We start from the raw sequence: 24789 nt of genomic DNA on the forward strand, positions 1-24789 counted from the left end.
ATTTTAATTTAAAAACTGTTATCTAAGAAAATTCAAAAATAACTGCTATATACAGTAACACAAGTCACAAGATCCAAAAATTTAGTCCTTGTTGTAAGAACCTATGTTTACATATAGATAAAAAAGAGGCAATAATCTTATAATTTTACAAACATAACTGGATCATTGGAAATAAAGATTTCTATCAAATTTGAGATGCAAAACTGTCATTTGTAAGCAATTTCAGAAGTACAAAATTGAAATAAATTGTTAGATAGAATTATCATGTAATAGCTAAAATACCATGCATTGTGATTACCAATTTTAACTTAAATCTAGAGTAAGATTTAAAGTTAACTCGAGGAGGAACTCTGTTCAAATCCTTACATCTCCAATGACTAGTGATTTTCAGTGCTGTCTATCCAAGAAGTTTTGTGTGCTAAAATAGTACTTTAGCTTCCATTAAACTTAAATAATTTGTTTAAACTTTACTGTGTATCAAATGTACTTTATGCACACCAACATAAGCCAGTTAGAATTGAGCTTCAAAGAAAGTTGAAAATCACTGTTATACAGATATTCAATAAATAAAGATCAATTTGAAAAGTTGGAGATGAATGTTAAGTTTAAAATATGAATATAACATTAAATTACAGTATTTAATAATTTAATGTGTCAAAATTATCATTGAAATAATGTGTAGTTTAAGTTGAAAATGAAGTTTTTCAATAAACTTTATAAAACTTGGCATTTATTTCAATAACCTTTTTTTTTAAAAAATAAGACATGATCATACTGTATTTGTCAACAAAACTTTTGAAGACATGACTTGCTCCAACATCTGCAATATGGATGAACGTTATAAGACTTCAACAGAAGTCAGCAGTGATATACAAGTGCATTACATTTTTTTTTTGCAATTAACATTTTAATATAACAGAACCATAATATTAAATTTTCCTATAAATTAACAATTAGTTCATTCATTATATAAATTATTATAATAAAATGAATAGTCAAATTTATAGGTATTAAACAATGATGTCAGCAAATTTATCCCAATATGTTTATTTTATGATAGATGAATTTGTATCAATCTCAACTGAGAATAAGTGTAATGAACAATGTGCACTAAATAAATTATGAACAATTCAAATCATGTTTCTATCCTCAGATAACTATCATACTACTGAAAATGCACTACTGTCTTTTACAATCTCAGTTCTTTACAAATTATATGATGTTGGATGTGGCAACTTAATTTTTGAAACAAATATTTACTATAATAGAACAATTTCTCATGATATTACACACATCCCTATGCTATTTCTGGAGCAATATACTAATCCAGTCTTCAGAAAGGTTTTACTATATTATCAACATCATTGAGGTGGAGGTGCACCTATAGATGTTGGAGGATGCACAGGCATTGGCATACCTATTCCAGAATGTGGAGTGGTGGATACTGCAGCACTAGGTCCTAATAATATCTGTAAAAAATATTTAAATTTTTAATAATATAAATAATAATACAAATATTGTTTTATTGTGAACAGTAATAACATATTTAAAATGGCTCAAATATTATATCAATACAGTATATACAAAATATTCACATTATTAATGAAAATATTTATAAATTATTTTTATCAACAAAATCTAATTAATCTTTCGAAGAAACATGGATCTATCTCCATACATGATAACATGGAAATATTTTGTGTTTCTTCAGAAGATGCAAATAAGATTATACACAAACAACTTATATATATCAGGTATTATTATTTGTAAATGTCGAAAATAATTTTATAACTGAAAAAACTACAGTTGAAATAGTTTCTTAAATATGTATATAAAAGGTACCCAGCTTAGAAGTTTAATAAAGGAAAAATTTATAACTTGCATTCATGTCAGGTTGGAGTTGGTGTGTATTTTATGTTGACATTTGGGGGAAATGCCATACCTTGACACTGCAGACAGTTGACAAATTTTTCATCAATTTATAAGTTTTCTATTTATACTCTTTTCTTTTATTAACACTGAACATCCTGTATTTAAAACTTACCTAAAATATGAAAAATTCAGGATCATCTTTCTTAATGTTTTTATAAGGTTATAAGTTTTCATTTTCTCTTCTCGAAACTGCAATTACCAAAAACACATGCACAATTCTCTTTCATTGTTTTGCAGTATGAACAGTTATGGAAAGAGAATAATAGAAAATGGAAAAGAGAAAATATTCATTCTCTTCTCTTTTCCATTCTTACAAAGTATGAATTGGCCTTAATAACTACTTTATCCATTCTCTGCAGGTAAGTTATTTTGTGAGTGAGTTCTAAATATTTACTGTTTTCAGTGTATGTTGTACATCAGAATATTTACAATGGTTGTGTCTGAGGTATGTGATTTTGTGTTTTTTCATCATCAATTATCTTTATTAAAATGTTTACTTATTATTTACAGTTATATTTATAAAACTAATACTTACATAAAGAATTAGTATATGTTGCAACACCAATGTGGAGAATATGAATGACACAATGTTGGGGATGGACCAGTAAAACTGAGGGGACCTTAAAACATTGAGAAATGCTAAAACATTTGGGTTTTTTTCCTGTATATATGGATGTTTGTGTGTGGGGCATAATTTTGCTCACTTCTTTGAAGCTTCATAACTTCCATGCTTTTTGTTGAAAATTTCTGATAATTTGCAGGGAGGTTTGTGTATTAGGGGGATTGATACTATTAAATTTTAGAGGTTAAAGGTTGGAGATAGAGGGTGTACTATCTTGAGTAGTGTTGAACTTATGACGATTTTTTTTGTATAAGCATTTACAATTTTTTATAAAACCCATCCACACCCTCAAAATTAAGCTTTTGGCCATTTTATAATAATTAAAAATAAGTTTTTAAAATAAAATATTATAACAGATGATGCTACATGCAGTTTTAAATGTTGCCGGAAAAGTTAAGAAAATCAATGCTGGATTATTTATTTATTTCTTATTTAATATCTTCAGACCACTGAATCTCCTCAGCTCCCAGCAAAACATGTAAAAATGTATCAATTCACAAACAGTTTTGGAACCCACCTGATTCCAGCTTCAGGTTCAAGAATTCATTTTGAACAGAATGCACATGCAGAATTCAAATTTGAACAGGCCAGTATAAGACATGCACTGAGCCATACTATATCACCCAGGCTATAACAATGTTTTGTACAATGCATGCCTGCTTTGGATAGCTGTATCTCATCCTTAGAATTAACGCAATTGGAGTTAGGTGAGAAGTTTGGTGACTGGCATGATGAAAACAAACAAAGCAAACTGGACCACACTATTGGTCACAGTGAATAACAAGGGATGATTGCAGATGATGTAAAAAGTGAATGGGGCAGGAATCCATTTCATTGCAGGTCATCTTTCAATGAACAGACAATACTATCTGGTAATTATCTGCCCCACTATGTTCTTGTCAAGAAACAAGGTACAGAGAAGTGCTAATGATATTTTGAAAAGATAAAAACACACCCAATCAAAATAATAATATGTAATTGGATAAAATCAGCTGTAATATCATTACCATTAAATCAGTTACTGTCAATTTACTTTATCTGTTTAGATATAGAATGTAATGATGTATGAATATTTTGAAAGTATTTAAATAATTTTATTATTATTATTTCCTAACTACTTTCAATGTTTCTTTGAAATATAATTATTGCCTCATAAAATATACCATTTTAAATGGTTTTCTAAGATTGCTGTACTATAAATTACATTTCTCATCTTTTGAGAAAAATTTTATAAATTTTGCAAACATTTCTGTAAAATATAATGGAACAAGTCTATTGAAGTTACACAAATAAAACAAAATTGATTATGCTAAATAAGAATCAAAAGAAATACAACAAAATTTGCAGTGTGTGTGTGTGTGTGTGCGTGTGTGTGTGTGTAACAGAAGCAATTATTCAATGTATAGTCACCAACTAATAAAGCACACATAGTTTTCAAACTTGTTCAATATTTTCTTAAAATAATTCAAGTAATGCCTGGTACATCAGCTAGTTCATTATTAAATGTTCAATATGAAGAAATCTGTCTAAAATTTCAATTTTTTTTTTTTTTTAAATTCACTACCACATTCATTTTTATAATTTATTTTCATTTCAATCATTACTTTTAAAGCATTGTTTAGCCGTATTGAATATATTTATAATCAAAACAAAAAAAGTTTGTATTCACATTCACCTAGTCAAAGAAACACTGAAATATAGCAATTAGAAAAATGATTCCTTATTCTTGATTAAATACAAACAAATCATTAAAAAAAATACAAAAAATAACTGATTATTTTAATTACAAATAAATTTTAAAATATTTTCAAATTGTTTCTAATTATTTAATAAAAAATAATGATAAATTTTTGTTCTGAATTAAAAACAATTTTAAATATATAAAAATTTTGAAAATGTGTGACATAACATGTCATATAATGATAATTTTAAATCTTGGATTATTCTAAAATTTACAGGAAATCCTTGTTAGTTTGAAATTCAAGGGATGAAATAATCGTGACTTTGAATCATCCAAGATTTACATATATCTGTACAATATGCAAAATGCCATGTAATTGATTTAATTTATTAAGCAAATGGAATACAGCTACTTATACAGAATGCTACTTTTGTTAATTAATAATTAATAATAATAATAATATAAATAAACTGTAGGTAAACAGCATGTGTCTGGTGAGAACTAGGGTTTCTCAAATGGGATTCTGGGATCCCGGTTGTTTTTTTAACCCGGTAAATATCCCGGGAAATCCCACAAATTTCTTAAAAATTCACTTTCTTATTTTACGTTAAGGTTGAGGAAATTTTGCAAATAGAAAGTATAATTAACTCATAAACTGTCAGAATACATTTGTATTTATTAATTTTAAACCTACTTATTAGTTTTTTTTTAATTTTTGCTCATTATGGCACGTCACAAATGGTCAATAATCAATACATAGCTTATTTGTGACAGGACTCTCAAAATTCTTTACCAGTAATATCTGGAATAATTGTGCTTATGCTGTCTTAATTTTTAACCATGCCCAGTAGCTTCAATGACTGTGTAATGCCAATTTGTGCAAACTGGGCAAGGATACAAACGAGTACAAAGTCAGCGAGTATGAAGTTTTTCTTCATAATCTGATTATTAAAGACAAACAAACTGCTGAATTATTGGGCTATGATGTTTCTATTAAAGTAGTCGAGGTAGACAAATCAAGAATACTAGGGAACAAAAGAAGTACTACAATCTCAAAAACGAACTAGAAATCTTTCAGGATACAGATAAAAAACACAATATTTGTCTACTCTTAAATGCAATAAATATGATTCCAGTCACATCAATTGAATCGGAAATGGCATTCTCGGTAGCAAGACTTTTCATTACTAAAATAAGAATTAGATTGAGTGATCGGAGTATTGACCATCTTTGCTTTTTAAAATCTTATAAAAATTTAAATATTTTGTATTATATTTTATTTAAAAAATAAAAAATTACTTTCTAAGTTAGAAGTTTGATCTAAATTCATTTTTTTTTTAAATTTTCAACTCAATTCAAAGTCATTTTTTGTTGTTGTATGCAGTTTCCAGCAAACTTTAATAAATTTTTTCTATCTGTGAAAATTTCTACGTAATTCAAAGGTAATTTTTAATATATATCTTACACAGCATTATTAATATGATTTTGGAGGTTGCAGAACGTATTAAATTACTTTAAAAAACGAAAAATAATTATATCATTTGATTTCATGATATTTTGTATATCTTAAAAATAATTAATTTTGCCCTGGGATCCCGGGAAACAGTTCACTTTTAACCTGGAATCCCGGGACAAGCAAAAGACTGGGAAATGAAAAAGCATAGTGAGAACCTCATAGGTTTTATAAAAAGTAAAATAGAATTCCTCAAAATGTAGTCCAAATTATTTTTAAAGCAGACCAAAAAGTAATAAGTCATTCAAATGTAGTAACCTAGAGCCCTAAAAATATTTGAATCTGCTACTCGTAGCCCAATCTTGCAATCCCGAAAATCAGCCTTATTTTATGAGATAAGAGAAAATAAGAGAGAAGTCCGTGTGTAAGGTGACATCTAAAAATATGTTACTGTAAAAGCAAAGCCATATTGACCAGATTAGAGTTGTTCGTGGTCTATTGTTCTCTCGTAACACAAAGGCACTTTGATCTAAACAAACGAATTAACATATGACTATTGTGATTCAGATAGAATTTTCACTTTAAATTTTAAAGTAGCCGTATTTCAAACTAACCAAATTCCTGAACATGTAAAACTCTATATCCACAACAGGGACAAAAGTACAGTTATGAACTAATAAGATTTTGAACTATCCAAGTTCGAATTAACAAGGATTTTCTTTATTTGATATTTCAATACATTTTTCATTAACACAATAGAATCTGCTTATTGTAATCAAGAATATTGTTATGAGTCATTTAATGTTATCAGAGTCAGTATGTTGACAAAACATGCAAGATAGTAATAGTTATTATTATAATTAATAATTCTAAAGGTTATATATTCTTTTAATCGTTTTAGTGTTGGATTCAATAAAATCAGAATGTCCCTTAATTGTAATCACACTAGTTAATGTTATCAGTCAGTTATTAATCTCTGTATGGATAAGTCCCAAAGTGATTCCAATAAGCAGATTGTGTTATTTAATTATTAAAGTTTCAAAAAATTTAATATCTAAATTTTAAATTAATTTTTTTACATTATATTATTATATCAAATTTATTGTTTACCTACTTACGATATTATTTCAGATAAGAGATATAATTAATTATACCTGTCTTTGTTGTTGTCTTTGATCTTCTTGTAACTGCATTCGTTCCATTTCAAATATTACAGGAGCAAATAATATGGCCGAAGAAGAAAAAAATATCCATAATGCTGAACGACTAAAACTGTACAAAACCTTTGCAGTTGAGAGAGCCCCAGATGTTACGGTCCAAGTACCATTTCGAACACATTGGGGAAACATCTCTGTGAGACCCCATAGTCTCTCCATTACTGTTTCATCAATATCCTTAAAAAATATAATTTACATTATGAAATGTCAGTAATGGAAATGTTTAATGATGATAATATATTGTTTTAACCTATTAATTTACAAAAGTTTATTAAATCTTTATGTTTACATTTCTAAAATGTTAATAGTAACCAAATTTTTATTTCATACATGTAAAATGAATAAATAAGAATTACTATCTAATAAAATTTCAAATTTATTACTTTAAAAATCTAAATGTAAGTGTTGTCTTTTAACATATAGCCTTGCTATAACATCTTTGTTCTGGTATATTTTAATAATAGGTGCCAAACAACTGTGGGATTAAATCGATCTACAATTGTTTGGCCTGTTACTTATATATGTTATGGGCAAAGTGATTAATACGGGCATTATTCTTAATGCCCGGGCATTATGAATAATGACCAACAAAATCGGGCATTGTAATAAATTTCAACAATTTATCAAATTGACCAGTCATTATGAATACTGCTACCACCTAGTTGGGCAAAGTGATAATAACACGTTGAGAAGTGATCATCCGACATACGCTAGCCAATCAGAACTTACCACCTAGTCGGGCAAAGTGTTAGTACCGAATTTTAAATTTACGTGACCAGTAGTTAATCTTTCTTCTTTGACAAAAGTAACGATCATGGAGAAATCATTAAGTGATATGAATAATCGCTTCAACAACCGATTAAACGAGTTAATAGCAGAAAAAGGTGAGAACAATCAAATTTTTACAAAATCAGTCTATTTGTCAATGATAGAAAAAGTGAAACAGTCAAAAATGAAAGTTACTTCTAAGTTACCGGAAGAATATCAGCGTTTACGTAGATATGACGTTGTATCTATCGGAAATTTAGAAAAATTAATTATGCCTGTAAAAGAAGGTAATGTGATTAAATATTACGTTCACACAGAAGAAATATTTCAGATATTGCACAATGCCCATATCGCTATTGGACATGGTGGTAGAAACCGTATGGAAAAAGAATTAAATACGAAATATAAAAATATTACAAGGGAAATGATTGTAATTTATTTGAACTTGTGTGAAATCTGTCAGAAAAAACAGAATGTTCCTAAGAAAGGCTTGGTAGTTAAACCGATTTTATGTAATAAAATGAACTCAAGATGTCAGGTCGATCTTATAGATATGCAGTCACAAGCCGATGAGGATTATAAATTTATACTCATGTATCAAGACCATCTAACTAAATTTGTTCAACTACAACCATTAAAAACCAAAAGGGCTGAAGAAGTAGCCTATGTTCTTTTAGACATTTTTACAATTTTCGGTGCACCGAGTATTCTACAAAGCGATAATGGCAGAGAATTCGCCAATAATGTCATCAAAGAAATGTGTAATATGCGGCCCGAGTTAAAAATGGTGCATGGAAAGCCCAGGCACTCACAAAGTCAGGGTTCAGTAGAAAGATGTAATCAAGACATAGAAAATATGCTTAGTTCTTGGTTGGAAACTAACAATACTAACAAATGGTCAGAGGGATTACGTTTCGTACAACTGATGAAAAATCAAGCGCATCATACTGGTATAAACTGCAGCCCTTATGAGGCCATGTTTGGAGCAAAGTTAAAAGTTGGACTAAAGAATTTTATACCCAACGAATCGTTGACCAACGTTAATACGGAGGAGGATCTAGAGAGACTTTTTAAAACTATCGACGAAGTAAGTCAAAGTTGTTCAAACTCTGAAAGTTCAGGTACCGTCCAAGAAAACATTATAAAAGATTATTCGATAATGCCATCCTCACATAGCAATATAACTGATGAAGTTCAAAGATCTACATCGTCTTCACACGAAAAAAATCTAAACCAGGATGTTATTAGTATTACAGAATTGATGAGTGAAGAAGAAACAATCCAAACAATTGATCCAAAAATAGAAGAAAAAATAAGAAATGTATCTAAAACAAGGGAGATGGCTTTGTTAAATCTTAAAAAGCAAGCAGAAAAAATGATTGGTACATCAAATTCCAAATACACAGCAGCTAATGTTGGTGATACAGTAAGGATTCGTGTACCTGATGTAGATCGAGCCCGCAGTGATGGAAAAAATATTTTAGGTGTCGTTGTTGCGGTTAAAGATAAAAACCTTTACAAACTGGGTACCAAATATGGCATATTAAATGTATTATATTCAAGAAACCAATTTACTGTTTGTAAAGAAAACTTCATTTCTGTTGAAGATGTATCAGGTGAAGAAATTTCGCTTAGAGAATGTGCAAGAATGTCATCAATTTCTGGAGGTCAAGGCTATAGTCGATGCTGCTGCAAAATTGGTTGCAAATCTAATAGATGCAAATGCTACAAAGAAAAAAAATTATGTAATTCCAAATGTCATCAGAATCTTAATTGCTCAAATAAATAAACTATAAAACATTTAATATTTTATATAATTTATACCAAAAATAAAACTCCAGGAGTTTCCTGTAAATTAATTTTTTAATTAAGTATAAATTTGTTAATAAATACTTTTTGTTAATATTAGTTTAATTTATATAGTTAATAGTACTTTGAAATAATTTACAAAAAATAAATATTTCTAAACGAAATAAGTGGAGTTTTTTTTAATCAAATTTAAAATTCGGTACTAAACACGATATGCACACGCAACTGAGTGCCGATTGGCTAGCGTATGTCGGATGGTCACTCCTCAACGTATTATTATCACTTTGCCCGACTAGGTGGTAGCAGTATTCATAATGACTGGTCAATTTGATAAATGAATGAATATTTATCACACTGCCCACCCTTTTTAGTCATTATCCATAATGCCCGATTAATCACTTTGTCCATAACATATATATATATCAGGTTTTGGAATGTTTTTATAGGTACATTTTAATCAATAATTAATGATTTTGGATGATTAATCAACTATTTTCAGATATACAATTACAGTAGAGCGTCGTTTATCCGAAAGCCGGTCAACCGAAAGCTTTCCAGTCGAACTGTGTCGTGCTGAATCAAATGTTTTTGATACTACATTAACTTCTAAAGTATAATTTTTTTGTTTTTATATTTTTCAATATATTTATTTTGTTTGTACAAAATAAAGAAATAATTTTTAACGATACAATAGTCTCGATTACTATTATAAAAATTTTCGTTAGACTTAAAATCGATGAAAATTCAACACTTAGCGACACGCAACGGAGAAAAATTTCAACATCTGATAGGTTAATATATTTTTTCATACATAATTGGTTATCCGAAAAAATCAGTTATCCAAACAACCCCAGTCCCCAATTGATTCAGATAAACGATGCTCTACTGTATAACAAAGTGATATACATAAAATAATAGAAAATACAAGCTGTTGAAGTTTCAAGTAGTTAAAAATTTCTAACACAATTTTTTAAACTTGATATTTTGTTATATATTCTAAAAACTTAAATATGACTAAGTAATTGGCTGAAATTGCAAATTTTTTATTAAAAAGTTTACTGGTGCAAATTTGCAAGTTTATCATCATCTTATAAAAATTGTCATATCTTTAACAGAGAACTGTTAAAGATATGACAATTTTTATCATTTAATTTTTAAATATACAATGATAAAAATATGATTTAGATAATGAATCAATCACGGTCCTTACAACTATTGGATATGAATATATAAATTTTTTAACTCTCTGCCATGTGAGCACTAAGAAAACCTTTTATCATACTCACAATGCTCACAATGGGGCATTGTAAGAGCTTTTTTCAGCCCAGTGGTGAGAAATTTCAAATTAAATGTATTGACTTTAATCATTTTTTAGTGTTAAAGCATATGTATTTTCAGACTTTAAGTGGATAAACTTGACAAAAAGGCCAGAAAGTGGTTTCATGAGGTTTTTACTCATTGATAAACAAAATATCCTAAATTTTAACACCATTAACCTAAATTTGTATTTTATTTGGTATATTATATTTGATAGATGCTATCATTGATTTTATTTTCTAAAAGATCTACACAACAAAATGAAAAAGAATTATCTGTTCTAATATATAGTTATCACTGAAACTAAATTTAGTTCTAGATTAGCTGTAAATTCTATAATTCATGATTATTTTAGGACAAAAAAAATCTCAGAAAAATTGAATTAATTCTTTAATCTTAAATTTCATTATCTTTAACCTGTTAAGCATTATGTGATAAAATATTTTAATTGTCCAAACCCAAAGTTCTTTATTGTGTTCTTTTGCTTTCCCTGAAATGTTGCAAATTTGGCATTACAAATTTTTCACTCTGGACTGTTAGTATTCATTTAGAGCAGGGGTGGCCAACAAGTCGATCGCGATGCCAATTTTGGTCGATCGCTCGCGATGTCTTGACTTAATGTGTTACACTTGTAACTGAACGCAACTCGTGAACGTAACGTGCAAAAGCAACAATATGCATGCAGTTATCACTGGACTCGTAGAAAACACAGCTATTTAGCTATATATACCACAGCTATTTAGCTATATATAAAGAAAACACAGCTATTTAGCTATATATAACACAGCTATATATTATGAATATTTGATACTGTCATGCGGTAGCTTCTTTTCTTTAGTATTAACAATATTATTATTATTAATCAATATTATTTATCCACGGTGACAACGTTGAGTTTCAATTTTTCATTTGTTTAAAATGTAAGTACCTGTTCTTTATGTTTCAAATTAAATTATGGCTTTTCTTACCTATCTATTTACTTGATAAGTGAGCGTTTTCAGCAACAGACCTCTATATTTTTGGATTTTTGGAAATACGTCAATTGAGAAAAATATCCCAGTATCACCAAATGTAGCAAATATATTTATTCCTGTTTCGGAACTACATACCTGTGTGAATTGGCATTTTCATACTTAAAGTTAACGAAGACTAAACATTCTGTCCTGACTGATTCCCATACTGAAGAATCATTATTATTATCTTTGTCAGGATATACACCTAATTATGTTTCCTTGGTAAGAGACGTGAAAACTCAGTCCTCCCATTAATGTAACGTAATAAAATAAATTTTAAATCTGTCTTTATCAGTAGCTAATTTGAATTAATAAATATTGTTAATAATTACTCGTGTTGTTTTAATTCCCCTGGACGTGAGTTTTTTGGCCCGTTAAATAATTACGTTGTTTTTTACGTAGGTAGATATACAGGGTGTTTCAGTACAAAGAGCACTCCCGCGAGCTATTGATAGATTAGCAAAAAATAAGTCTAAAAATCTTATATCATTCTTCCATGATAAATTTTCCTTGCCCAAAAACAAATCGCGGAAGTAAAATCTTATAATCAAATTATCAGCCGTACTGTGCAGTTTTATAACAACTTTTTCAAGTTTACGAACAAACAGTACCACAATTTATACATTATAATTGATTTTAAAAAATTATATTATATTTTAAGTTAATAAAAATCTATCTTAAAAGTGTCGAAAAATCTATTTTTTTTTTTAGGTGCCGCCTGTACGGAATGAACTCGTAACTGCAAATATCAAAAGTTGGGTCTGGAAATTTATTTTCTTTATGAGCTTATATCTTGAAAACTTAATAAGTGATTTAAAAAATAAAAAATAGTTTTGAACATATATTTTCCTTATCTACCCATAGCTCGCAGGAGTGCACCTCGTACTGAAGCACAGTGTATAAACATAGTATGTATTTCACACCCCCCTCGCCACTTAGACTATGCCTACGACAACAAGTCGATCGCGACACATTTTTAAGATAAAAAGTAGATCTTATGTACACAAAAGTTGGCCACCCCTGATTTAGAGAATGTCTTTCAGTTATTCCCACATGGTCAGTGAACAACTAGTTGATATCAAAGCAAACTGGTTGGAGGGGATGTCAAACAAAATTCATTCAAACTTCTAAGGTTTGACCATCCACTGCAAAATCATTGACTCAATGTCACTCTATGTCAAATCCTTAGATGAAAAGTAAGCAATTCCTTCAACAACTCTTAGATCAAACATGTTGGATTTTTTGGCTACAATCACAAGATGGTCATGCACATTTAAAAGTTTGGGAAAGGAACAAGTGCTGTAGGCCACAAACAAGGCTTGCATATGTTTTTGCTGTGATCTTCATCTCATTTCAGCAATTGCTCTGCTACACTGGGATTACAAAACAGAAAACTGTTTGATAGGTATTTATAGATGTAAAAATATAAATAATTTCATTGATTTTACTGAAATTATATAGGTTATGTACTGTACCTACCACAATGAAAATCCATTCTCTATCAGGTCTCCATTTTCATTTATTAAATTTCTGCCATATAGGCAACAAATAGAAAAGCTAAAGCTATCATCAACAAATTGTAGTTGCTGATCATTGCCATTTTACAAACAAACTATCAAGCAAAACTTTGCAGAGGAGTAGATAAAATGTTCACTAGTTCTTTAGAACTGTATCACCAGATCATCAAAGGAAAACAGTCATGTGACCATAACAATTGCCTCTGTTATCTTGTTGAAAGTGATAGCATTGATTAGTTTGCACTGGGCTTTCTGGTTCTCTTCCTGTTGTTTGCTTGCAATATAATGAAAAAAAATGCAATTCATCTTCAATGAACTTACTGCTTATAGTTGAGAATGTGTTTACTTTTATTGTTTTTGCACCATTCCGTTCACTCTTACTTTTATAATACAATAGACTTGATTATCTGCACTCAGATCAACTGAGATCCTAATAATCATAACACATCTTTTTCGTTGCCAAGATAGTTTTATTGAAAACTAATGTTTTCGGCCTATTCTATAGGTCATCCTCAGGTTGATCTAGAGAATTGAAACATCTGCATTCCAAAAATGGAATACATATATTTAAATTCAAAAATTGACAATGTATTAATATAAAAAAACGAAGAAAATTACAGAATAATAATGTATAAAATTATAAATATAAAATAAAAAACAAACTCAGATATAGTAATAAAAATAATAATCTACTAATATTACATTGAACAAACATTAAAATTATTAATGTATAAATTATGAATTCATGGTAAACTTTTTCACTATAAACTTCCTACCAAAGGTAAGTCTTCTGCATCCCTTGCATTTATGCATGCCTCTTCCAGTTTGCTTTTGTAAATTTCAATTTTTCTCAGCAGTCCTTGCTAATGTTGGGAAGTGTAAGGGTTTGACAATATCCGCTTCATCCCATTTTACTATCGAGCCTTGGATCTGCGCCATCTGGGAAAGTACTGTTGTGTTGGAACCTTTTCTAATGTTATATTTGTGTTCTTTGATCTTTACTCCCAAATTCCTTGTTGCGACACCAATATATTCTGTTTTGATTCTTAGCTGTATGTTTTCATAAGGAATCTCGTACACCCCTGCTTTTTCTTCTTTCTTAATGTTATCTTTCTCATTTCTTAAAATTTTATATAGGTTTGGAGCTCTTTTCAGAACCATTCTTGACTCCTTGCAGTCTGCAATTTCTTTCATAATGCCTTTCGTATTTCTGTTACATATAAACTTTGTGGCTTTACTGGGATCATGTTTTGAAGCCTTTGTTGTGCTCATCTCGTATCTTCTAATTATTCCTGTTATTGTGCCTTTTTTGTATCCTAGGATTTTGGTTACTTGTACAAGTCGATCTCCTTTGCTCCGTCCACAACACTGTCACAATATAGAAAGGCCCTTCTGATTAAAGCTTGGAACATCTCCAGCTTATAATGATACGGATCATTTGATTGCAAGGGGATGTAAAGTGGTCTGTGCATTGGTTTGATGTAAACACTGGTGAATAAATGCTCTTTTTTTTAAACTGAATGTTAATGTCTAAAAAGTGTATTATTAAGGAACTTTTCTGTTCCATTCTCAATTTTAGGCCGTCGTTGTTACTATTGATCCCATCAAGGAATTCATTTATCTTACAGTTATTGTTCCATAAGATAAAGATATCGTCCATGTATCTTTTAAAATAAACAATATCTTTTTTGAAATCATAAAGAACTCTTTTCTCCAGTTTTCTAATGACCAACTCCCATAGTATTCCTGAGATCGGACTTATCATTGGGACTCCTGTTTTTTGTCTATATGTCTGGCCGTTAAAGCTAAAGCAAGATTCATAGCATTAAAAAAGATTACACAAGTTTATCTCATTCCAGCTTGATAGCAGTGTACTAGCGGCACAGGAGCCTGGGATCGTGGTCAAAGAAATGAAAGACATATCATTAATGGAAGAGGAAGTAAGAACGTTATTGGATTATGAGAACTTGTATCCTTCCATAAAATTTGAATCTTGCATGGAAGCACTATTGGAATTCATGTTCAGCAAGAATCCTGAATTGATTCGTTACAACAATGAAGTAGTAGAGCTGGCTAATCTGATATGCTGTGAATTTATTCAAAATAATGATGTACTGTATCAATATTATTAGTAAACTTTTTTCTGACTGTAGCTGTTTTTCGTAATTGAGTCGGTTCGGCAAATGTACATAAGATTGTGCTAGCACTACCAGAAATGTAGGAATTCAACTTTTGTATTGATAATATCTAAAAAGTATATAAATTATGTAATATCATATAAACTATACAGGTTTAAAATAATAATGAAATTACATAGCTTATTTCTATTTTTTCATTCTCGGTTAGGCCTAAATCATAATTGCAACATTTTCATCAGATAAATCAATATAATTGACATTATATTTGTTGATTTTTTATTAATGAATTCAAACAATTATTAGTTAGTACGTTAATACGCCATATCTAAATTTAGCTCATATATAAAAAATAAAACGACTCAATATTCGCTTGCAAAATATGGCGATGAAACTGCAAATAAGAAGATAATCATGGTTGTACAAACTTGCTTATATTTCAAATTTTAGTGTGTCTGTTAATAAATAGTGCCCACTATTTATTAACAGACACACTAAAATACACAAAGAAATCGTATTTGCATTGCTGAAGATGTAATGTTACGTTTTAAAGCTAGAAATAACTTGATATAGAGGAACGTAATATTATGTTTTTAGTTTTTTACCAAAGTCTTCACAAAACGTAATATTTCGTTCGTAGCACGGTAACTATTCTATGTATTAGCTGTATAATAAATAATGAAAAAATTGTTCTTATATGATTATATTCAATAAAGTATAAAAAGAGGCTTAAAAGTGTTGTTACATAAATCTTTTATATTTTAATTTTTAATCTGTTAAAGCCACAACTATCTGTTTTATTCAAGTTTTCAATAATCTGAGGTAGCATTGGCCCACATTACCTCAGATAATCAAGGTTTTACTGTATATATAATATCATTAAACATGAATATAAATGGTAAATAAACAGTGATCCTGAACTGTTTAATATCAATCATTTGTAAATATTTGAATATCGATTCAATAGAAATTCAGAAATCCACTAGAGTCATAAATTAGCAATAATGTTATAAATATACACAAAAATAACTAATTCAGTACATAAATATAAACATAACTTGCAACCTTGTAAAGTGGATTTTTCATTGCCAAAGCAAAAAATTCACTTTAATATTTGTAAAGAATAGTTTGTATTCAATGTTCTATATTCCACTGTATTTAGAAAATTGTTCTAATCTGTAGAATAGCCTAATAAGACTAAAAATGTTTAATGATAAATATTAAAAGTGAATTTTTTGCTGATTTGACAAAGGTTACAGTTTATGTTTATGTTTATGTTATAGATTCTTTTAAGCTTGCATTCAAGTCTCTCTTGTAATTGTGATTTGTAGAAATTATGTAAAATGTTAATATGTATATGTAAAAAAACTTTAAACAGTTTTCAATAGTTTAATCCTTTGATGAGGTACAGTGGAACCTCGGTATACGTCTGCTTTAGAATATGTCCTGTTTGGACGAAACAAATTTTGCTTGGTATATGACTTAATTCAATTATACGCACCATCTATGAACAAGTAGCACTATTGGTGTACTAGACCAGACTAGACGTTCACAGTGCCACGGTCTATAACTTTGTTAAATTTCTCCTGATTTTAATTTGTAAGTAAAATTTTATTATTTTTATTAATCATGAACTACAAAAAGGCAAATGAAAAGCAACAGAAAACTAAAAAAATTACTAGAATCACAATGGAACTGAAAAAATAGATTGTTGAGAAATATGAAGGTGGCATGCGTGTTCGAGATATAACTGTTGCATACTGTATTCTGAGAATGATGATATCGACAATTGTGAAAAATAAAGACATTATTAAATCTGCTAACGTTGCAAAAGGGGTTTAATCAATTTCTAAACAGATTATTAGTATTAAGGATAGTTTGATTTGATTTGATTTAATGATTTAAATAATATAATACAATATACTGTAATAACTTTAAAAATCTATAATAAAATTTATTTTTTTATTAATGTGCTCAAGCAGTGTTTAAATTATTTTACAACCCCATTAATATATCATATCAAGAGGGTTTTTTTTAAACATGAGAAGAGATTAATCATTTTTACATTACTTCTTATGGGAAAGGTTGGTTTGGTATATGTCCTATTCGGTATAAGTCCAAACATCAGGAACAGATTAAGGTCATATACCAAGGTTCCACTGTACTCCCATATATAAGTGATACATATGGTGAGCTCTACAGAGTAAGCATTTACAGTGGTACCTCGTATAACGTACTTAATCTGTTCCAGATGCACGTCTGTTGAGTGAAATGGCCGTTATACGAAACGCATTTTCCCATAGAAATACATGTTAAAACATCTAATTCGTTCCGCAGCATAAAATAATCGTACTGTATCATAAAAAATGAACACGAGGTGCATTCTTTTATTCATCCGCGTAACTCTGCGCGAGCGACATCCGTTAAAAAATTCCTGCGGAACGCATTCCTAAATTCCAGTGGGAGTACACGCAGTCAAATGGCAAAAACGGCCGCTTGTAGCAGTAGTTTATGGTGGAAAGCAACATGGCGTCCTCCATGGCTAAGATAGTTTCGTTTCCGGGTCCATTATGTGGTTTTATGAATGAGAATTTAGAAATTGTGAAAGTGTGAGTTAGCGTACGTGGTGATGTAAGTGTCTTTACGAATTTTTTTCAAGGCTATTTTGAATGCTCTTTCAACAAATAATCCATTTTATGGTTAAATTGGGACCCTTCTTTTGCCTTTTAAAGCTCATAGTTTAGAATTATAGATTCCTCCATCACAATACTATCGATAGTACAGGCACTGCCATCTTTCTTTCTTTCACTGTCATTCCTAAACGCCTACAAACAGCAGTGCACTCCCGTAGTAGCGGAGATGCAGAGCGACCGCTATGAAAGAACCATAATTGGTGACTGCATGGAGCAGTCACCAATTATGCCAGAAAGTCCGTTGTTCGCAGCCAGTCTGTTGCTCGAGTCACGTAACGGCCAAACAGAAAGTCCGTTGTTCGCAGCGTCCGTTATTCGAGGCATATGTTATACGAGGTACCACTGTATATATACATTTTTTAAGTTTGTCTCATTGTATTAAGTTCATAAGTTTACAGGAAAACATGATAAATTACAGACATCTAGAGACAGGTCTAGGAAATGTTTTTCCACATGATTTTTGTAAGTTTCATGAGATTTGGTATAGAATTTTCTAGCATAAAGACAAGACAAGGGTTTGGGTGTCATTCACACATCTCCTTCTGAATATTTGAAATTTTTCAACACAGTGGAATCAGAAAAAAAATATTGTCTAGTTTATTAAAAAATAAACTATGATATATAAATTAGAAGATATCAATTATTTTGGTACTTTTCTGTTAATGGGACACCAGTCAACTTTAATCCAATGCACAATACCATCATCTGTGTCGCTCCACTAAGACTATGTTGTTTAACTATTTAGCCCACGCAACTAAGCCGGCTTTGAGTAGTGCACTTAACCGCTCGTGGAGTACTCAATATTATATAGTTTTAGAGGGATGTAGGAACTTGCATCCCACCTGGGTGGAAGTGACAGCAAGCACAGAAGCACATGACTACATGCATTGCGTCGGTCAAAGCAAGTGCTAGCAAGTCTCGACAATGCAGTGCACAGAAAATAGGCAGTATAAGATACACGTTAAAAACCAACCTTTGGAAGCAAATATCTCACAAAAGGTCGCATGTACAGGTACGGTTCCTTTGACTTTTTTGCTCGTATAGGGGGTCAACGATTCCGAGGACGCAAAACCCCTCATTTAGAGCTCAAATCTTAACCGTCGCGATACACATCGACCGACGTCCCGTTAACAGAAAAGGGGTGTACTATAGAATACCACCTATGGAATTTCGGGACTTTGAGTATATATTTGAACTCAGAGGACCGAGACGAGTTCAACGGTACCCTACTTTTGGGCTGGAGGCGAAAAATAAGAAAGTTATCATACTTTTTCGGCAATCGCGCAATGATGGAGAGTTGTGTTGCTCTCTCTGCTAAGCCTATTGCGTGTTTAACAGGCAGTCCGGCAAGTCGGCCATATATACCTTCAACAAAGGCAGATGTTGATCCACAAGCACACTGACTGTCTACAGTTCAAGTTAAGTCCTTTTTGCACACCCTCGCGCTCATCTACCTTGGGGGCTACGCAGCAGCGTAGCAAGGGGGTGCAAGGGGGTGTATCATGCACTGGGCGCCACTCTCAGAGAGGTGCCCAAATGGTCTCCAAGACAAACTATATGTGTTTCTGGAGGGGGAAGAGGGGCGCCAATAAAGTGTCAGGCGGCAGTTATGTTTGCTACACCACTGGGGCTACGGCTCCTCAGTCTCGCTATCGCTCGCAGTCGGCTAGTACTACGAGCCAACTGCACTATCGCAATCGGGAGTTGCGATGCTTGAACAAAAAAAAAAGGAACTGGCGTTTGACTGTTTGTGCTCCCGACAGACTCCCCCCGGGAGGGGAGCCACCGGCAGGCCACCGATTGTTTAACATCCCTAGTTATTGATTCATGGTAGTTCTTAAACAAAAGAAAAAAAAGGAAGTGGCATTTGACTGTTCGTGCAATTTCTTGTCTTTCAGAGTGCTTTTTTTTTGTTTGCAGACTACCATGAGATGGCAACAGTAGCAACTATGGTGCCGTCTGCATGAAAGCATTAAAAAAGTATGACAACTTTCTTCTTTTTCGTCTCCAGTCCAAAAGTAGGGTATCGTTGAACTTGTCTCAGTCCCCTCAGTTCAGATACATAGTCAAAGTCCCGAAATTCCATAGGTGGTAATCTATAGTATCCCCCCAGAAAAGTACCATTTTTTTGTAAATATTATATTATATTAAAGACTAACTCACTCTGGGCAACCGTAAACCCACCGATCAAACAATCAAAGAGTTAAGTGTAGAAACATTTCTATTGTTTATAACATTGTATTCGTATATTTTAAATGAGATTCATTCATATATATTTTAGAACAAGAAACGTGGGAATTACGAAGAAAAGAAATCAGTGGATTATCAGTGTATCATTGTTTGAATTAGGTTAACCGATTCACCACGTTGTTAAGTGAAGTACCACGAGACTAAATGGGTAACTTAGCACATATTTATTAAATTGAATACGTAACAAATATATTGTACTTATTAATAATAACTTAATCTGTGATTAACTTACGTCATCATCTTCGACTGGGTCAGCGTTATTTACTGCCAGAGCCATGCTTTCCTTATCTTTTTTGGCGGCCGGAGAACCTTCTCTACTTTCTGGGACACTGACTTCATCCACTCCACTATCCACTTCATCCATCGGCATAATCGGAAAAGACTCCAATCTGCCAACGATTGCAATCTAAGAATAAAAAATAATAACTATACGATGCTTTAAAAGTCGTTACTATAATTGGACAAAAAGAAACTCTTTAGTATAACAGACTTCTAAAACAGCCTTCCTTCCTAACGAAAGCTCCCTCTGCCTGATTTTTATAAAATCTCTCTTCTTGGCAAATAATCAAAATTTTCTTTAATATTTAATTATATTTTTTTAATTTTTATGAAAATAAAATGTACGATAATAAAATGGCGTCTGTACTTAATATTAATCTTGTTGTTAAAATAAGAATTTCGAGTGGAGCCTTTTAATCATATCCCTCGTGAATTCGGTTAGACCCTCAATGGATGCAATCGGATGAGTGACGGACTATCGCCGAAAAATTCCTGGCTGTTTTCGATTTTCTGAATTCGAACCCTGGTTTCCGGAGCAGTGGTCTAACATCTTAACCAGCGCTGTAGTCGTGCCAATGCGAACCGGGGCGCCCCGATATTTTTTTAGGCAGGACGATATTTTTGTGAACATATTAATTGGACTTTAGATCACGTGCCCCAATCAAAAAAAAAATGAGAAAAGTACTTTGTATATAGTTACTTTTAGCGCGTTTAAACTGTAGGTACGATTATTACGCCACAAAGTTGCTCTGCCCATACAAAACTCCATAGACGGTGGTGTTTCCACAGGTAGTGGCGATTCAAACTCGGGTCGCCAGTTTGCGCCCTGGCACTTTCAAACTTACGACTATACCCCTGGTTTTAATCGATTCAGCCATCCGGTCGTCTCACTATTTACTGTATTATTAAAACATAAAACTCGGGTTATCGTGCCTTTTTTTCCCTTGAACATATTATTTTTTTAAAAGTAAATTTTTATTTAGTTGGAGTTTTACGGATTTATAGAAAAGACAAAAACAAAAAGCAAGTTTGGAATTTTATGTATTTTCATTTGTTTTTCTTTCATTGTAAAATAAATTTGTATGACAGATTTGATAGAAAAAGTAATGTATTATAAATATTGTAACTTTGTGCTAGATGTCTTATTTATTCATTTATTTTTTAATTATTTAGTTATGGTTACTCTTATTAAATCACCTGTCTGAAAGTTAAATAGGAACCAGTTTTCCATAGAAAGTTTTTTAAAGGCATCCTCTTTGGTAGATCGCTTGTGTTGACTTGTTCTATCTATTCCCAGTTCCCAACTGAGTAGATAGATAAAATTACTAAATGGTTCACTCAAAATTATCTAACTTATAAGTAAATCCATAATTCTAAATCAAATTTTTACTTTATACAGTGATACCTCAGTTTTCGTCGATAATCGGCGAAATCCGAAACCGACGAAAACTGAGGCAATTATTTCCATATGAATCAATGTAAATTCAATTAATTCGTTCTAGACACTCCAAAATACATACCAAAAACACATTTTATAGAGAATTAATATAGCGTTAAATACTAAAAGGAATAAGAAATTAATATAAAATAATTTAAAGGAAAACGATGGAATTGTTTGATTAGACGCGCGGGATAATGTCTTGTCTTGTAGAAGCTAGTTGAACATGAACTAGCTTATATCGCCCCGTGGTAAAGTGTGACGTAATTGTCATGTAATAGTACTTGTCTTGTTTATGATGGTCGTATCGCGGGGAATAATGCCTTCTGGGATGTCTGTTTAACGATAACTGGCCCCTATTCAGACGTGAAGGGCTGGCGAAGCGCGTCCTGGCGAAGCGCGAAACCACGACCGAACTCCCAGTGCTCAGGAAACGGAAACGTTGGCCAATGGTGAGCCGTCGCGAGGTAATGCTCACACAACGAGAAATAACGCCACACTGAGCCGAAAAACGCGTGAGTCACCCTTTGTTTTCGCAAAATTAGCAGCGAGCTCACTTGGGCACACCGACGAAATCCGAGGCAATTGACTAAAACCAAGACAAATTTTTCGCGAAAAAAATCGATGAAAACCGAAACCGACGATAACCGAAATCAACAAAAACCGAGGTATTACTGTATTTTAATTTCATTTGAAAAATTTTCTATCATTTTGTTTTCTGTCGGCTTCATTCAATTTAAGATAATATTTTACATTATGATAGCAAATAACTTATGAATTTTCCATTGTATTGATTTCAGCCTGTTTCACAATCGTCGAGAAAACGGAATCGGCGCGATTCAAAAAGCCATATTTTGAGAATCATCCGCACGATACGTGCGTGGATTTTACTTTCCGCTTCTATTTCACCACCAGCTAGTGGATTCCTTAAAAGCACGGTGTAAAAAAAAATGTGGGGATTTTTTATAACACTATGCACTAAAACCTGTCTGCATTCTTTTCATAGTTTTCCTAGAATCTATGTGTAATATTGTGTATTTTCCCATTGAAGTATAGTTATCTAAGGAATAAGTAGTAGTTTTGTCTTAATATACTACAAACAAAATACTGAAGTAAATGAGAATTTTGAAGAGAGAGATCGAGTAAGTACAGATTAGACATTTTCTGTTCCGTTTTCAGTCATTTATTCGTTTATTTATTTATAATTGAAGGCCAACCATTGAATCTCATGGTTGTAAATCACGGGGACGTCTTATTCTAATGATTTGAACGATATAGGTTCATTGAACGTAATCTGAACCTATATCGCTGAGATAATTTTCAGATGCTTTGGTCTCACGAAAAATTTTCTAAAATACTGAAGTACTTTATGTCATCCTTTGTTGCATGCCTCATGCTGTAAAATTCGCAGCACGGCACATGCAACGTTTTTCTACTCACCTCACTCCGGGACTTTAGAACTGGTTTAATTTGTCTATTGAGTGACAAATATCTTTTGACTTCTGCATTTTCAGTATCTTATGATTCCAACTTCAGGGTGCAATGCCTTCTCTTTCCTAAATTTTGCATTCGCAGCTCCGAAGAAGTGAGAGTGAACACTTACTTGTCCGCCGTTTTATACGCAAATGTTTTTCCGTTAGCACACCTGTTTTTTTAAATGCCCCAAAACATGCGGTTTACAATATGCTGTGTCATAAATAAGGAAATAGACATTGGTTACTTCCTTATTTATAGTTCCAACAGAAATATGTACTTTAAGGACAGAACCTCGCTTTGAAATCAAAATATATTAAACTTTTAAAACGTCGCGTGAAAAAAAGTTGCATCAACATGTGCACGTCCGACTTTTTTCATTACACAGAATGCTTTATCGTCGTTTCCTAAAGTAATTTGCAATGAAATGACCCAATTTTTGCAGCATTGTCGTTCTTACACGTTTAAATAAAATCAGTCATTGTTTCAACTGATCCACTTGAATTTAGAGGTCTTCCGATTTTTCGCGGTTTTTTTTTTTTTTTTTTTTGGAAACGCGGAGCCCACCAGTGGCCGGGCGGTTCCGTTTCCAGAACACTGGGAATTCGGTTGAGGGTTTGCGCCTCGCCAGGACAGGCTGGCCACGTGGAGTTTTCCGGTTTTTTTCCTCATCTGTATCGCCTGAATAGGTACCAGTTACTCTTAAAAAAAACCTCCTGGAAAGCATTTTCCTAGGCATATCGCCCAAGTGTTGCGTTGTGATAACTTAAACACACAAACATTCTAAAAACACTACTTTGGCGCTTGCAACGTTATTCGACGCGAGCTTTCAATTATAATACAATAAAAATTTAGTATGAAAGCATAAGCATCCTGGAAAATTTTTTCGTTTTCTTGCTTTCCAATCCAAGCAAATAAATGTTTTTGTTTTCCATATTGCCGCATTCTCGATAGAACGTAATAATCAATTATATTTGTGAGCTAGCAACTCTTCTGCATGTTCTTTACATTGAAACTACGATGCTTTGTTACTTAAAACATGTTCTATGTAGTATTCGTAAACAGATACTTCTTCACAATGTTTTTCAAAGTATTCTTGACAGTTTTGTATTATACCAAATCTATAGATTTGGATAAATTAATCAACTTTTATTTTTACATTAACGAGTTCAGCTTCTTTTAAATTAGAAAA

The 24789-nt window shown here is 31.6% G+C and overlaps 1 protein-coding gene across 1 annotated transcript; it reads right to left on the minus strand.

Annotated features, from left to right (window-relative positions):
- Nucleotides 1-710: 710 nt before the first annotated feature.
- Nucleotides 711-20926, minus strand: mge (translocase of outer mitochondrial membrane 22 homolog mge). The gene is made up of 3 exons (XM_067286487.1): nucleotides 20640-20926; nucleotides 6843-7082; nucleotides 711-1469 (listed from the first exon to the last, which is right to left on the minus strand). Exons 1-3 carry the CDS (start codon nucleotides 20775-20777, stop codon nucleotides 1362-1364), a joined length of 486 nt encoding a protein of 161 aa, XP_067142588.1. The 5' UTR covers nucleotides 20778-20926; the 3' UTR covers nucleotides 711-1361.
- Between the last annotated feature and the right edge of the window lie 3863 nt (nucleotides 20927-24789).

The sequence above is a fragment of the Centruroides vittatus genome, unplaced genomic scaffold, assembly GCF_030686945.1.
Source record: "Centruroides vittatus isolate TY-2023 unplaced genomic scaffold, ASM3068694v2 scaffold_3315, whole genome shotgun sequence".
Lineage (NCBI taxonomy): Eukaryota > Metazoa > Arthropoda > Arachnida > Scorpiones > Buthidae > Centruroides > Centruroides vittatus.